The 14,278-nt window shown below is 42.4% G+C and overlaps 1 protein-coding gene across 1 annotated transcript in view; it reads right to left on the bottom strand.

Annotated features, from left to right (window-relative positions):
• Nucleotides 1-14,278, bottom strand: part of CCDC80 (coiled-coil domain containing 80) — a 35,615-nt gene that overhangs the window by 5,656 nt on the left and 15,681 nt on the right. Inside the window, exons 4-5 of the mRNA XM_026493284.4 lie at nucleotides 6,619-6,755; nucleotides 4,833-4,981 (exon numbers count right to left, since the gene is read on the bottom strand). Coding sequence (XP_026349069.1) covers nucleotides 4,833-4,981; nucleotides 6,619-6,755 — 286 coding nt within the window. The remainder of the gene's footprint in view (nucleotides 1-4,832; nucleotides 4,982-6,618; nucleotides 6,756-14,278) is intronic.

Below are 14,278 nucleotides of genomic sequence, written 5' to 3'. Positions count from 1 at the left end.
ATTTTCAACCCCAAAGAAAATGGCCTCCTGGGGGAATAGTGGTTTGGGTGAATGAGAGAAAATGATAGTCTGATGAAATACGACCTCTGAATGGATGCCTGTAGCAAGGCTCGCCAAGAGCTGCTTGCTATGACATTACATTCGCTTCCTCTGCTTCTTTCTCTTCAAGGGGAAAGAAAAACTAAAATCTCCACTGGGGATAGGGAGATGAAGGGGTTTGGCATGGAGGAGGGGAGAGGAGCATCTGAGACTGTCCAAGATCTCCTGGGAAAGGGAACAGTGACTGCCGTCGGATCACAGACACGGTCTCCTGTACCTTCCCTGCTTCCTTAGGAGGCATGCCAGCCCAGCACTGGCCCCTCAGCCAGCATCCAAACCAGGCCAGCCTTCCTGGCCTCACACAGAGCCGTAGGGTATCCTCGAAGGAGCTATTTTGGGTGAGGTATATTTTGGCTTGTTTACCTGCGTGCACCACTGAATGCTGTCCTGATTGGACAGGGACAGGATCTGAGACTCCCTGTCGCAGACACAGCCAGGCAAAGGTCATTTCCCCTAAGTGATGATTCTTTCTCCCACGGACCTTTACATTAAGATACAAGGCTCCAGCTGGCGACACCGAAGGAAATCACTTGCATAGGGCTAGCAAGAGATGTCAGTGTGGCCCAGATCCTTGTTTCGGACAAATTGTTCTCCTGTCACTTTAACGTATCAGTAAATAAAAATTCTATGAGCTGTGTGTGTGTGTTTGCTTCTCTAACTGGCATTCCCAAATTAGTGTGCATTTGCCCACTCTTTGGGGCTTCTGTCTCAGAGGAACGTAATTATAGCCTGAACCAGATGCGTGTCACTGAAGACCAGACTGGCTTCAGAGTCTGGTCAGCTGAAACCAGGCTGTATAGACTCACCAACAACTCAGCAAATTTGAAGGAAAATACTGATTGGATACTTATTTATTTATAGAACTGCTATTTTTAAAAAAATCTTTTTTCAGTTCTCTTTGCCTGGGTTTCAATCCTGAGGTGTTTACTAAATCTCTTCCTACCTCTCCCTTCATGACAAAGCTCTCTAACTAGGAGCTGAAAAACTGGTACTAATACTACTAATAGCCAGTGTTCGTTGATCACTCACTTTGTACTAGGCTGTGGGCCCTCGTTACCTTAATTTTTATTTTATTTTATTTTATTTTTTAAAAGATTTTACTTACTCATTTGACAGAGAGGTAAGAGAGCCAGAGAGCACAAGTGGGGGGAATGGCAGAGGGAGAGGGAGAAGCAGGCTCCCTGCCGAGCAGGGGATCAGACGAGGGGCTCTATCCCAGGGCCCTAATATCATGACCTGAGCTGAAGGCAGGAGCTTAATGGACTGAGCCACCCAGGCGCCCCACCCCTCATCATTACCTCTAGTACTGAATTTATCTTTCACAACAATCTTAAGAATAGATACACTTATTATCCGCATTTTGCAAATGAGAAAACCAAAACCCGGAGAAGTTAAGTCATCGGCCCAAGGTCACACAACGAATACGTGGAAAAACCAGGAATCTAACTCAGGGCTGTCTTACTCATGCCTTTAGGTAATACACGATCCCACCTGAACTTTTAAGATCAATGATAACTATCAGCACGGTGATTTCATGAGTTGTGACCACAAATCATGCACAAGTCTAGGACGTCCGAATTATAATCCTCTCCATCCTGAGGAGCTACAGCAGGTGCCTGTTCCTGACATAGTACTGAATATTAAAGCCCGTAAGGCTCTGATGACCGAAGGAAAATACATTTATATATCATCGTGCCCTGTCCAGAACAAACGGCTTTAGATGAAAAATGTGCATACAAGTCTTAAAGATATGCCGAATTCGGATCAGTGATCAACAGGAATGAGCGCTGCAACTTTTGTGTGTGATCGAAATTGAGATCATGTCAAGCCTTCCCTGTCAAGGTTTGAAACCCATGACACAGTAATTATAAAAAGACAGCCTGCCTGGGGATGGTAAGAGAAATCTCTCAGAATGTCTGTAGCTGTTGGTCTCAGGGCTGGCCCAAATCCGTGGCTATAAATACAACAAAGAGCTGGGTGGTAACTGTCTGCTGTCGAGGATGGGCAACCTGAGTTTACAGGGCTGGTTCAGCAGGTAAGCACCTTTTGGTCCTGGAAGATTTAGAACTAAGAGGAGAACGTTTTCAAAGAATCACAGTGATAATAGATACTTCTAAGAAGGATCCTGGTCTTCTTTATATACATCATTTAAGTTCTTGTGAAACTTAAGAGAATTTGGTTTAATAAAATAACAACCTTGAAACTTTAAATTGGAATGTGCAATTGAGCAATTAGCTTAGATGTGTGGTTTTCAGTCGTGTGCAGTTGTTGGAACATCCGAGAAAACTTTAGATTCACTGTGTTTACAAGATTTCTGGATCATTTAAGTACTCAGCAAGGTTTTGTTTGTTCATTTCAAGCAATTCAAAAATACATAATAAATGTAAAATGGCTGTTTGAAATAATAACATTGTTTAATTATGGAGTTTGTAAGCAAGACCAAATATTGTTCAAAGCCCCTTAAAAGTGATAGCTAAAATTTGCTAGGCGGTAAATAGAATAATATGATTTAAAAGCCTAACTTAAAGTTTAAGAGAGAGCTACGGTCTTAAATTTATAACTTGAATATATTCAACACTAATTGTGAAAATCAAAAGTGAACTTCTAAAGACTCTTATCTGCCAGAAGAAAGGTAGAGGGAAGGAATTGAAGGAAGGTAGGAAGGAAGGAAGGAAGGAAGGTAGGAAGGAAGGAAGGAAGGAAGGGAAAGGAGAGAGGCAGGGGGAAGGGAAGAAAGGAAGGAAAGGGGAGGGAGGGAAGGAAAGGGGGGAAGGAAGGCAGAGGGAGGGGAGAGGAGAGCAGGGGAAGGAAGGGAGGGAGGGAAGGAAGGAAGGAAGGAAGGAAGGAAGGAAGGAAGGAAGGAAGGAAGGAAGGAAGGGAGGGAGGGAGGGAAAGGAAGAAAAACACCTCAAGGGCAAGAGAAGGCTTTTATCATCAATCTTCTAAGTCAGTGCCAGCAAGAGGGATGACCTTGGATCAGAAGTTGATGTTTCAGTGCCCCCAAGACTAGACAAAGAGCCATCTGCCCAGTGGGCATGCTCCTTCCATCTTCTTTCCAGATGCTTGCGCTGCACTGAAAATTTGAGTGAAGGAAGAACCTCAGGTTCCTTTCAGCTCTGAAATCCTGTGGTTTTAGGGATATTTCCCTTTGCTTCAAACTCTGGGCTTCTGGGTCCAAGACTAAAACTAATTCACATTCTATTTTCAAAAGGAGTATTAGATAAAAATGTGGACGTTGGGACCCAGACCCTGCCGGGGTCACGGAGTCCTAGAACTGGCACTAGCTCAGTGTCGACAGAAAGTTAGTTACTTTTCTCCGTTAGCCTCAGTTGTCCCACCCACAACACAACAATAGTTACAGTATTCAGATCCTAGGATTGTTGTAAAGATTAAACTCGAGAAGGAAGAGAAAGTGCTTGGCACAGAGGCAGGCATACAAAAAGTGATCCCTTGGGGTGTCTGGGTGGCTCAGTTAGGTGCCCAACTCTTGATTTTGGCTCAGGTCATGATCTCGGGGTCATGAGATGGAGCCCCCTCTTGGGCTCTGTGCTGGGCATGGAGCCTGCTTAAGATTCTCTCTCTCCCTTTCCCTCTGCCCTTCCCCCGGCTCCCACTCATGCACTTTCAAAAAGTGATCCCAGCAACTCTGGGGTGTAGTGAAGGCTACTTGCTAATATTTTCACACATGGGTAAGATTTTTAAGGCAAGTTAATTAAGAAGCATAGAGAAGTCAACATAGCTAGTAAATTGCAGACCCAAAACTTGGATGAACAACAAGTCCTTTGCTCTTTACACATCGTGAGGTTCTCTTTTAAAAGACCCGAGTGTCCTTAATCGAGAGGGATTTGGATGACCCATCCACTTACTAGTCATAGAATTCTGGACTCTCCAACTTACATATGGAGAATATGCTTTATGGACGCAAGTAAGGAAGTTAACGGCTTCCAAGTTAATGAGTCCCCAAGTAAGAGCTTGTCCGTTTCTGGAGCCTCTCAGCCACACAGTACAGCTAGGTGTGGGGGGTGAGGTGGGGAGGTGTTACGCTGAGAACTCTGTGCGTTTATCTGTTGTGGGTGGAATTTCTGCAGCTTTACACCTCCTAGGGCCCCAAAGGCCCTGTAGAATTTTCACCCAACACGGGGGAAGGGACAGAGAAGGGAGAAAGTGGAGCAATTTTTTAAAACAATCTTGTCTGTGTATTTATTAAAATGTTCCTGCAATGGTTTTCAATAAACCCTACTCCCCAGGGAATCAGGGATCTGGGTAAGAGGATTTCTCCTTTCGAGGTCCTGCAGGGGGCTTTTCTTAGAAGGAAGCAGAAAATCAAGCAGAGTGTTCCAAATCCTGTTTGGAACCAGAGAGGCCTAATAAATAAACATGTAAAATATAAATGCTGTATACAGAGCCCTCTAAATTCGCTGACAGAATAAATGAACCCTCCCAGGTCCGAATTCTTTATTCTGTGCCAAAAAAGGAGCAGAAAAGAGAAAAAAGACCTATCCAAAGCCACCAAATCAACATTCAAGCTTGGAGCTGACCCCAGTCAACCTTGCGACCAACCTCCCTTTCGACAGGAAAAGACTAAACCCACTGGCCAGAGGGCTGTGAAGCAGACAGACCTTTCACCAGGGAAGGTTGGCACACAGGTCTACTTTGTGTTTCCTTGGCCTTTTCATTAGCTCACCCAGAACACCTTCCCACCTGCCTCCTCAGGGACTCCAAAGGTGGGGTACCTGGATAGGAAGTTTTCCAATGACTGCTTCTTGTCTTCCTTGCAAACAATGCCCTCCTTCTTCTGCTTTTCCATGTCTTTGATTCGGGACTGGAATGTATCGATCAAATCGAACACAGACTTCATTGATATAGGCACCTCATAGTATTGCTGTTTAAGATAGAATAGAAAGCATATAGTGTATAAGGGTGTTTCTTCCCTCTGTTCGGAGGAGAGGGCCTGGGAGAATTCAGGAGAGCGCTGGAGAAAATCAGAGCCTGCAGGGTTCATTGATTTATAAACTTTCTTCCGCAAATGTACCTCTGCTGATGTTTGGAGGTTCAGAATCCATGAAACAACGTCCCTTACCTTTTATGAGAATTTCTGAACTGCATACCTTTTATTGGAAAGGGTCCGTGCCTTCCTCATCACACATATCTTAGGTCTGTTTCTTTACCTCTGGGACTAAACTGGTTCCTATTCATTACACAACTGGAGAGAAGGTGAGAAATGCTATAACCAACACAGGGATAGAATAACCTGTTCGAGTATCTGACCTGAACTATAAGGTTATTTTCCACCAGAGGGAGGACTGTTCTGTGGTCATCAGGAATCTACATAAACAGTTTGTGATTCCCAGAGACTGTTTTATTGAGCAAGTGTCACTTAAAATTACGTCATGTTTCTACACGTATTCTCAGAAAAAAGTTGGACTCCAACTTAAAGATAATGCACTTCAGTTTCCTGGATCATAGCTGTCTGGACTTACAACGACAACCTAGGATGGATTTGAGGGCGGCTGAGCACAGGCAGCGTAAACTAGAGAGAAGTCTGGACATAGCTTGGAACTATGCCCCCAGTGGGAATTCAGTAAACTAGAATGTGAAAGCTAGCAGAGCCCTTTGGGCCCATCTAGTCCAGGCCCTCGCATTAGAGGTGGGGCTACACAAGTGAGGAATAGATTAATAAAAGGCCTCTCTCCAGATCCAGAAGAAGACTGCAAGCTGGATCAGCTATTCTGTTAGCCCGGGGGACCTTTTCCCTGATGATTTTCACGTAAGCATGGTATGCTATTGGTGTACCAGAATAGTTAAGATGTGCAGCCTGGAGCCTGCCTGTATAGGTATGAAGGGCAGTGCTAACTGGGCGAACTTCGGCAAGTTCTTTAACCACTCTGGGCCTCTCTTTGTTCTGCGAAATAAAGGTAATACTTGTCATTTATCTCAGAGGTTTGAGATAGGGATTGTAAAGGGTTGAGGTGACTGCCTGGCATGAGAAAAACACAATAAAGTTAGATATTTTGTTATTATTTTTATAATTATTATTAGTGTTACTACATGGCACAGTTTTTCATGGCTCAGAACCTCTGTCCCCAAGCACAGGAAGAAAGGTATAGAACTCTACTGTCTTGTCCATGTTGGATCAGGAGGTACACTTCCAGGCCTTTCCAGAGTAGGTCTATGCTAAATCTGGCTTTTCTGAAGGAAGAAGCCAAATACTCTTCACCTTTTATCCCTTGGGACTGGCACATCGTAGCTATTCAACCGGTGTCTGATGAGTGCTTGACCCTGAATTTGGTCTGAGTCAAACAGCTGGGCCACAGGAGGCCATCCAACCCAGCTCTTTCCATAGACTGCATTTCTAGGCACAAACTCTATAGGGCAACAGGGAATATCTGAACCATTCCAAAACCTTCCCACTATAAAATAATTTGTGCCTATTCATATGTTTAATCGATTCATTGACAAAAAATTCAGAGTTGCTATTCTAAGGACTAGACCCGTATCATTTAAAACAGAAACCCATACCTTGACTCTCAGGTCCACATCTGTGAGCACCATGAAGAAGTCATTATAGGTCATTCCATATTCTTTCCTCAGCTCACCGATGAGATGCTGGTCTACCAAGTCCTCATCATCCACCACTCGCATGGGTTTTTCATTATCTTAAGGAAAATGAAATGTGAATAAATATAGGTGCGACAAGACAGAAATAAGTGGGAAGCGAATGGGTGAAGGCTCTGGGTCTCCATCCTGAGTTAATTAGAATAGCTTTCATTAATTGTACACATTCAACTAATATTTTATTTGAATAAAAGTTTCCCAAGTGAATAAGTAAATATAGAAATAAATGAATAAACTGATTTTGAAAGTCAGTCTTGTACAGATGATTAAGCCCCATCTCTGTCTGCCTTGGTCATAGTGAATCAGAAGGAGCAAAGTGAGAGTGAAGGCGGCTGAGTCATCCCTGGAAGAAGACTGCCAATTCTGCCCTGGGAATGAGTCATCACTCCACCTCACCAAGGAGTTTTCAAATTTATTTTAGTTTTAGTTATTCATCTAGTTGAGTCTAAAATCTGTGTTTTTTCCTCACTTTTATTAGAGAATCACTTTGGGACTCAGTGAACTATGTCATTGCTATAGAGAAAAATAAGCCTAGGTTCAAACTTGGCCACAGGTTCATTTTAGCTCCAAAAATGTAGGGCTCTTCATTATACAAATGTTGTAAGTGAATATAATTTCAAGCCAAGTGGTACTAAATGTATGGGAAGTTTTTAACCATTATGTATTTTTTTTAAACATCAAGCCCTAAAAATAAATTATTAGTTTGAAATGGTTCTCCAAGATGTCATTAGGTTGATGGGAAGTATGAACATGGCAACTCTTATGTCTCTGGGATCACAACATTTCTGAGATGAAAATGCTACTTCCTTCCCTTACGAGTCATAGTATTTCCCTCCACCCCACTAAAATTTTTCTCTGCAAAATAATCCCTTGTACTTAAAAAAATGTGAAAAATTCAAGTTAGCAAATATGTGATAATAGATGTATTAGTGAAAAGATTCTATCAGGTACCATCCACATAGCTACCCAATGAGTAATCCTGGAGTAGAAACAACCACAGTTTTGCAGATACAGAGGTTACAGAGCTTGTGTACCATAGACCATTGCTCTTTTATGGATAAAAAGGGGATGAAAACAGTTTAACTATTACTTTGGTTTATTTGATTAGGATCACTGAACGTATACAAACAAGGAAACTGATTTCCCCCAAAGCCGATCAAAACTTGAGAAGACTCTATTTTCCTCCCCCAAATTGTGACAGGTCATGGAGGAGGCTCAGAGGCATGGGAGCTGACAGCTTCTATGAGGGCCAAGCACTGTCTGCAAAATGAAAAATGACATGCTTCATGCGTATGAACTATTTTTTAAATGCATATTTTTGCTGCCATTAATTAATTACAAAGTGATGTAAAAGAATTGCCAGATTCATGTTGGTTTTTGTTTAATGTGTCTCATTGAGCAGAAAAAGCAAGTTGCTGAAGAAAATGCATAGAAGACATTATTTTTGGTTAAAAGGAAATAAAACAAAACACATCTGCACAGGAATAGACACCGGAGAATGTCCAGAAGGACATCTAGCTGGTGACAATGGCTGCTTCTAGGGAATGGAAAAGGTGAGGAGGAAACTTTCACTGTTTACTCCACACATGTCTATAGTATTTAAAATTTAACAAGTAGCATACTTTACAATTAATAATAATAATAATAATAAGGTAAATCATTAAAAACTGATTTTAAAAATGTTTTTAACAACCGATGATTCTAAAACTTTAAAAACCCGATTTTATCTTGAACCTAGGGATTACCATTTTTAATTCCCAACCTACAGTCATTTTTGCTTTTGTTCATTCAATAAAATATTTGTTGCCAGTGTCCTGAGCTAAGTCTATGCGGGACCCTGAATGCAGAGATAAGTAACTCGGATGGAGTTCAAGTTCCTAAATTAGAATCAAAATTAGACCATTATATCTACCTAACAGAGAAAGTTACATAAACCACTGAATGGCTGCGATGGAAGGAAGTTGGAGATTGTAGGAGATTTCAAAGATGGCCCCAATTCATCACCCCTCTCTACACCTAGACTCTTTGCTCAGAAACTGCAGCTCCCCGTTAAGGTGAATGGGTTAAACTGTTCCGCCTCTTGAATCTGAGCTCATCTATACAACTTGCTTTGGCCAATGCTAGTTGATATTAGCATGGGTGACACAGACAGAGGCTAGAATTGGGCCTGTACATTTGGGATTGCTCTTGCCTCTACCATGGCCATGAGAACATGGCCTAGCCATCCACCCTAGCCTTCTGAAGGATGAGTTACACCAAGTCACCCTGGTCTCAGCCCAGATAGGGCCACTCTAGATCAGCCAACACCTGTTAACCCCTAAAGTGTTCAAGCACAACTAATATCAGTAGGACTGCAAATACACGGACCAGCCTCACCGAGGCTCACCAAGCCCAGCCCAGATGACCAGAACCCTGCAGACATGTGACTGAATGGTTAATAATTCTATGCCACTGAAATGTGTGGGTCTTTGTTACAAAGCCTTATTGCGGCAATAGAGAAGTGATACAGACGTTACTTGGCATAACCCAGTCACGTTATTGAGAAACAATAATCCAGGAAACATATGAAGCAGGAACTGAAGCAGATATTGTGGTGTGTTGTCAGGTCCCACCTTCAGAAGCAAGACCACTCTGAAGGTTAGCAGCCGACTCCCTCTCCAAGAATCACTCTCCTTAGAAAAAAGCTGCCTTTCCCCCAAGTCACACTCTTATTAGGGGGCAGCCCACATTCAATGGTTGATGAGGTGGGGGGGAGGTAAATCTAAAAGACGTCCCCCTTGCCTCGAAGTGGACCACTCTGAAGGGTTGATGGCACTACAATTAAAATACCCTCTCTGTTCTCTCATACCCCTCACCTCTCATAAGCATTATTCCTGGGAATACTCCCCATTCACCCCGTGCATGCAAATCTCAGAGTCTGAGAGTCTTTTCCCAGAGGATAAACCTATCACAGAGCCCACCGGGGAGTACTAGTTACTAACAGAGTGAGGGTTAAGCCTCAGGGAATATGACTTCACTCTTCTCCAGTGTTCCTTCTAGTTTACCAAAATATGTCCCACTCAAGTATAGAGAGGACCTACGACCAAGATTTAAGCCAAACTTTTTTCTAACTGGGATATAGCAAGAAACCAGTTTCATGGTCTGGTTTCTCCTTTCAACTGAAATATTTTCTGAAACATTTTGACTCGACATTAAAAATAAAACATTTTATACTTCCAGACTACAGAATATCTAACGTCCTAAACGAACGTCTGTGTCAAGGAGGAGAATCTGCCCCCTCCGATGAAAGCACTAATCAGTAGTGGCTGCAAGGACGGGCACAACTCTACTGCGAGACAGTGTTCTCCTCTGGCCCAATTCTGAGCAAGGTGCGTGCAAGGCCAACTCCCAGCTCCAGCGGCACGCCCTGCCCTGTTAGGCTCTGCATTCTGTCTCATTCAGGCTTGAGACAGGACTGGGTAAACGCGAGACTCTCCTTAGTCTGGGAATGCAGCATACATCTGGCAGCTTCTTATTACATTTAACCAAGTTTTGCCAAAGCCTCTCCAGTCCTCATTCGCAGGGCTTAGAAGCAAACATTCTTTAGGACACATGCTATAAACAGTCTACGTGGTCTTGATCCAGCTAAACGGATTCCCAGATCCAGACCCATTTGATGGGATTTGGCTATCCCACACAGCTTGTCCCTGACCCAAGATGACTGAGGAGGGACAGAAGGGAACGTGAACTCTGTCACACGCTGGTGGGGACCTGTCCTGCAACTGGGGCATTGGCCTGGGTGTCCATCCTTGAAGGACCTCAATTCCAAAGTCAGTGGCCAATATCAGGTTGCAGTAGATTCCTTCATGTATTTGTTCTTCCATGTCTGACTACAGACAGCAATGACTGCAGAAAAATTCAGCTCCAGCCACAACTTATTAATCACCAACTGTGTGCCAGGCATTACGTTTGAAACTTCCATCCATGATGGCTTCTTCTCTGTGATATTCACAGTATGTCTCCTTCTCCCACCCTGTCCTACCTGAGTTTAGGCGTTCCACCGATGTCCCTGCACCACATCAGCCCCTCCCATTGCTTCAGAAGTTTCTTATCTCCTCTAGCAGTTTTTCGAAGCATGAGCCACTGTCTACCTTCATCACAACTACCCGAGGCACTTGTTAACATCACAACCCATGAACAGGAGGGGCAGCGGGAAAGGGAGAGAGAACCTCAAGCAGACTCCACGCTGAGCATGGAGCCCAACTCAGCGCTCAATCTCACGAACCTGAGATCATGACCCCACTGAAAACGACAGTCGGATGCTTAACAGACTGCACCACCCAGGGGTCCCAGGAATCTGCATTTTAACAAGTTTTCTGGATCACTGTTATGTGGTCTAAGGACAGAGAACAAAGACAGGTTAAAATCCAAATCCTAGACATAGCAACCAAGGCCATTTTTGTCCTGGACTCAGCTGACCTTAGCTAGCTGATCTCTGAACTCTTCCAAATATTATGCTCCAGGCTCTATTTTCAGTTTCTAGAAATATGCCTTCTCTTTTTGGAATGCTATCCCTTCCACATGGGAACTAATTACCTGTCAACCTGTCTTTACCTCATCTGTGTACTCACAACACTTTTATACCCTCCTGCAATCATGCTTGTCACCTCGTATTGCAACCAGTGTTTATGCACCTATTTTCCCACTAGATACGAACAATTCATCAATAGGGACTGACCTTTGATCATCTCTAAATCCCTGTAGCCTGGCACACATAAACACTAGGCACAGATTTGGTAATCATGAAATTTCTTCCCTAAGAATGATGTCACGTTAAAAAAAAAAAAAGAGGGTAGTGAGGGATAGAGTAAAGAAGGTGAGCAATTCTGGGTCTTTCTAGAGAACCCACCATCCAACCCTTACACTTCTTTACCTTGTGAGCCTAAAACACAGCCAGTCTAAGTGTAATTTGAGAAAACTCATCACATAGATTTATTTTCTAAATTTGGGTTTTCACCCAAATAATAATTGCATTAATCATATTTTTTTATTTTCTATATAGTATGATCTCTTGACATCTTAAAAACCCTTTCTGACTGGGAAGAAGACTGCCCCTTCCAAGGCTAGCCAATTCTTGGAGACAGCAAAAGGTCCAGCCTGCAGCAGCTCTCTGAAATTCAAGCCATCAAACCCCATGCCCTACCTCCTCGATCTGGCACATGCACCCCAGGAAACAGTATTCCTCTGCTTTAATCATCCCAGGTTCAGATACCAGGCAACTAGAGACCACTCCTATCGCGCAAAGCCTGCTGAAACCATTCAAACTAACCAATCAGAAACTATTCACTGTGTTCTTCCTTGCCTTTTTCTTGGGAACTCCAATAAAGGCAGTGACCTAGGCTCTCCCTTCCCTGTTTTTGCTTCTGCTTTCTGACTCAACCCTGGCTCCTCTTGTGGCCCTGGGAGGCGTGCTGCCGTTTCCTCTCTGGGACCCATGAGCAATAAATTCTATTTTCCTTTGACATTCTGATCTTTTGAGTGTCATTCACTGTGTTGCCTCATTCACCACCATACCTTAATAAACCCTGTCCAGGGGTAACAGGCAACATAGATCAACTGTGTTTATATGGCATTTAAAATATAACTATTCTATTCAAGAATTCAACACAGGCCAAAGCTATGTATAAATCTGAAAGCAAAGACTCCCGCAGAAGTTGAATTGCTTTGATCTCAAGAATATTTCTGGGATTGCTGAGCAGTCTGTAGATTAATCTCAGTTAGGAGACCGTGGCCTCCAGCAATGGGATTCACTTTTTTTTTTTATTGGAAACAGACCAATTTAAATGACTTTGTAGTGAATTCCCTTATTCCCATTTTACTGTTTGAGTGGTTGGTTGTCTGCCTACTACCTCATTGTGAGATGAGTGTGGATGACGTCTACAGGTGGGACTAGTCGGGCCATTCCTGATCACAACATTGCTGCTTTTACTAGATCTCTAGAAAGAGCAACTTGTCCCATCTATGAAGAAAGTGTCCTCCCAGGTTCTTTTCTGTCCCACAGACTGACTCTATCAAAACTTAGAAGTTATTTAAAATTTATTTGAAAAATACATTTAGAAATTTTTAGTGACTCCACATGGTTTACCAAATAAATTTTGGATTCTCTGGCCTGGTTATTTGGAACCCTTCTTTTTCCCTCTGTTCTACACTTAACCTTCTGCTCGAAAGCAAACCTAGGGGCAAATCAGAACCACTTGAGCGATGTTTTAAAAACATAAATTCCCAGACCTCATTCCCAAACTGGCTCAGTATCTTGGAATGGGGAAGGGAGCCGGAATCTGAATTTTCATTCTAATTTATAAAGAATACCTATAAATTGAGATTAAAAAGAACAATCCTGAGGCACCTGGGTGGCACAGTCGGTTAAGCATCTGAGTGTTGGTTTCGGCTCAGGTCATGATCTCAGGGTCATGAGACTGAGCTCCCAATCGAGCTCCGAGCTCAGCATAGAGTCTGCTTGAGATTTTTCTCTCTCCCTCTGCCCCTCCCACTCATGTACTCTCTCTGTATTTCTCTCAAATAAATAAATCAATCTTTTTTTTTTAAAGAACAATCCAATAGAAAAATAGGCAAAGGGCACTAAAAACAAAATATAAATGCTTCCTAAACATATGAAAAGATGTTCAATCATACTCAGAAGAAGAAAAATGCAACCCAACAACACACTGCACTAAGATACCATTTTTCATATACCATATTGGCTAAAAACATTCACAAGTTTGGTTTTACACTGTGTTGGAGAGATTTGGGGAAATAGACCCTCTTACACATTGCTGGTGGGATGGCAGTATGGTACACCTCGTGTGGAGAGAAATCTGGTGATATCTAACAAAACTAAATACATTTTCCATTTGGCCCAACTATCCTGCTTCTCCGAATCTGTTGTAAAGATAGACCCACATAGATAGAGTGACGTGGGGATAAGGTAACTTACTGTGAAATTGCTTATAATAACAAAATACTGAAAACAATCTAAGTGCCCATTAACGAGGGGACTGGTTAAATAAACTGTGGTAGAATCTCACAATGGCTTGATGAAGAATGAGGACAATTTCTACATACTCCTAAAGGAAGGTCTTTAGGAAATATTTTTTAGGTGAAAAAAGTAAAGTTCAGAGTAGTATAAATACAATATTTTGTACTAAAAAGGGGGAATATAGTGCTTATATTTATTTGTATTTACATAAGAAGCACTAAATTCATAAATAAGAAATCATAAAAATACCTATGGGGCAGAGATTAATACAGTATAGCGGTCAGGAATGGGTATAATGTTTGTCGGTCTATACCATCCTATGTAGCTTTGACTTCAGAATCCAAAACATGCATCATCTCTTCAAGAAATTAAATAAAAACAAAAGTACTTTGATGGAGTCATCACCTATGAAAAAAATCTCCATTTTCAAGGCCCCTCCAATAAATTAACCCACTTTTCAAAATTCTCTGATATTTACCCCTTCTCTAATGACTGCAATTGGAAGAGCTTATCCCTCCAGCATATTCTTTAAGCACTTCTTTTGAACAA

Source organism: Ursus arctos, unplaced genomic scaffold (genome assembly GCF_023065955.2).
Source record: "Ursus arctos isolate Adak ecotype North America unplaced genomic scaffold, UrsArc2.0 scaffold_4, whole genome shotgun sequence".
In the NCBI taxonomy this organism is placed as follows: Eukaryota; Metazoa; Chordata; class Mammalia; order Carnivora; family Ursidae; genus Ursus; species Ursus arctos.
The sequence above is the reverse complement of the archived record's forward strand: the minus strand, read 5'-3'. Positions and strand labels throughout refer to the sequence as shown.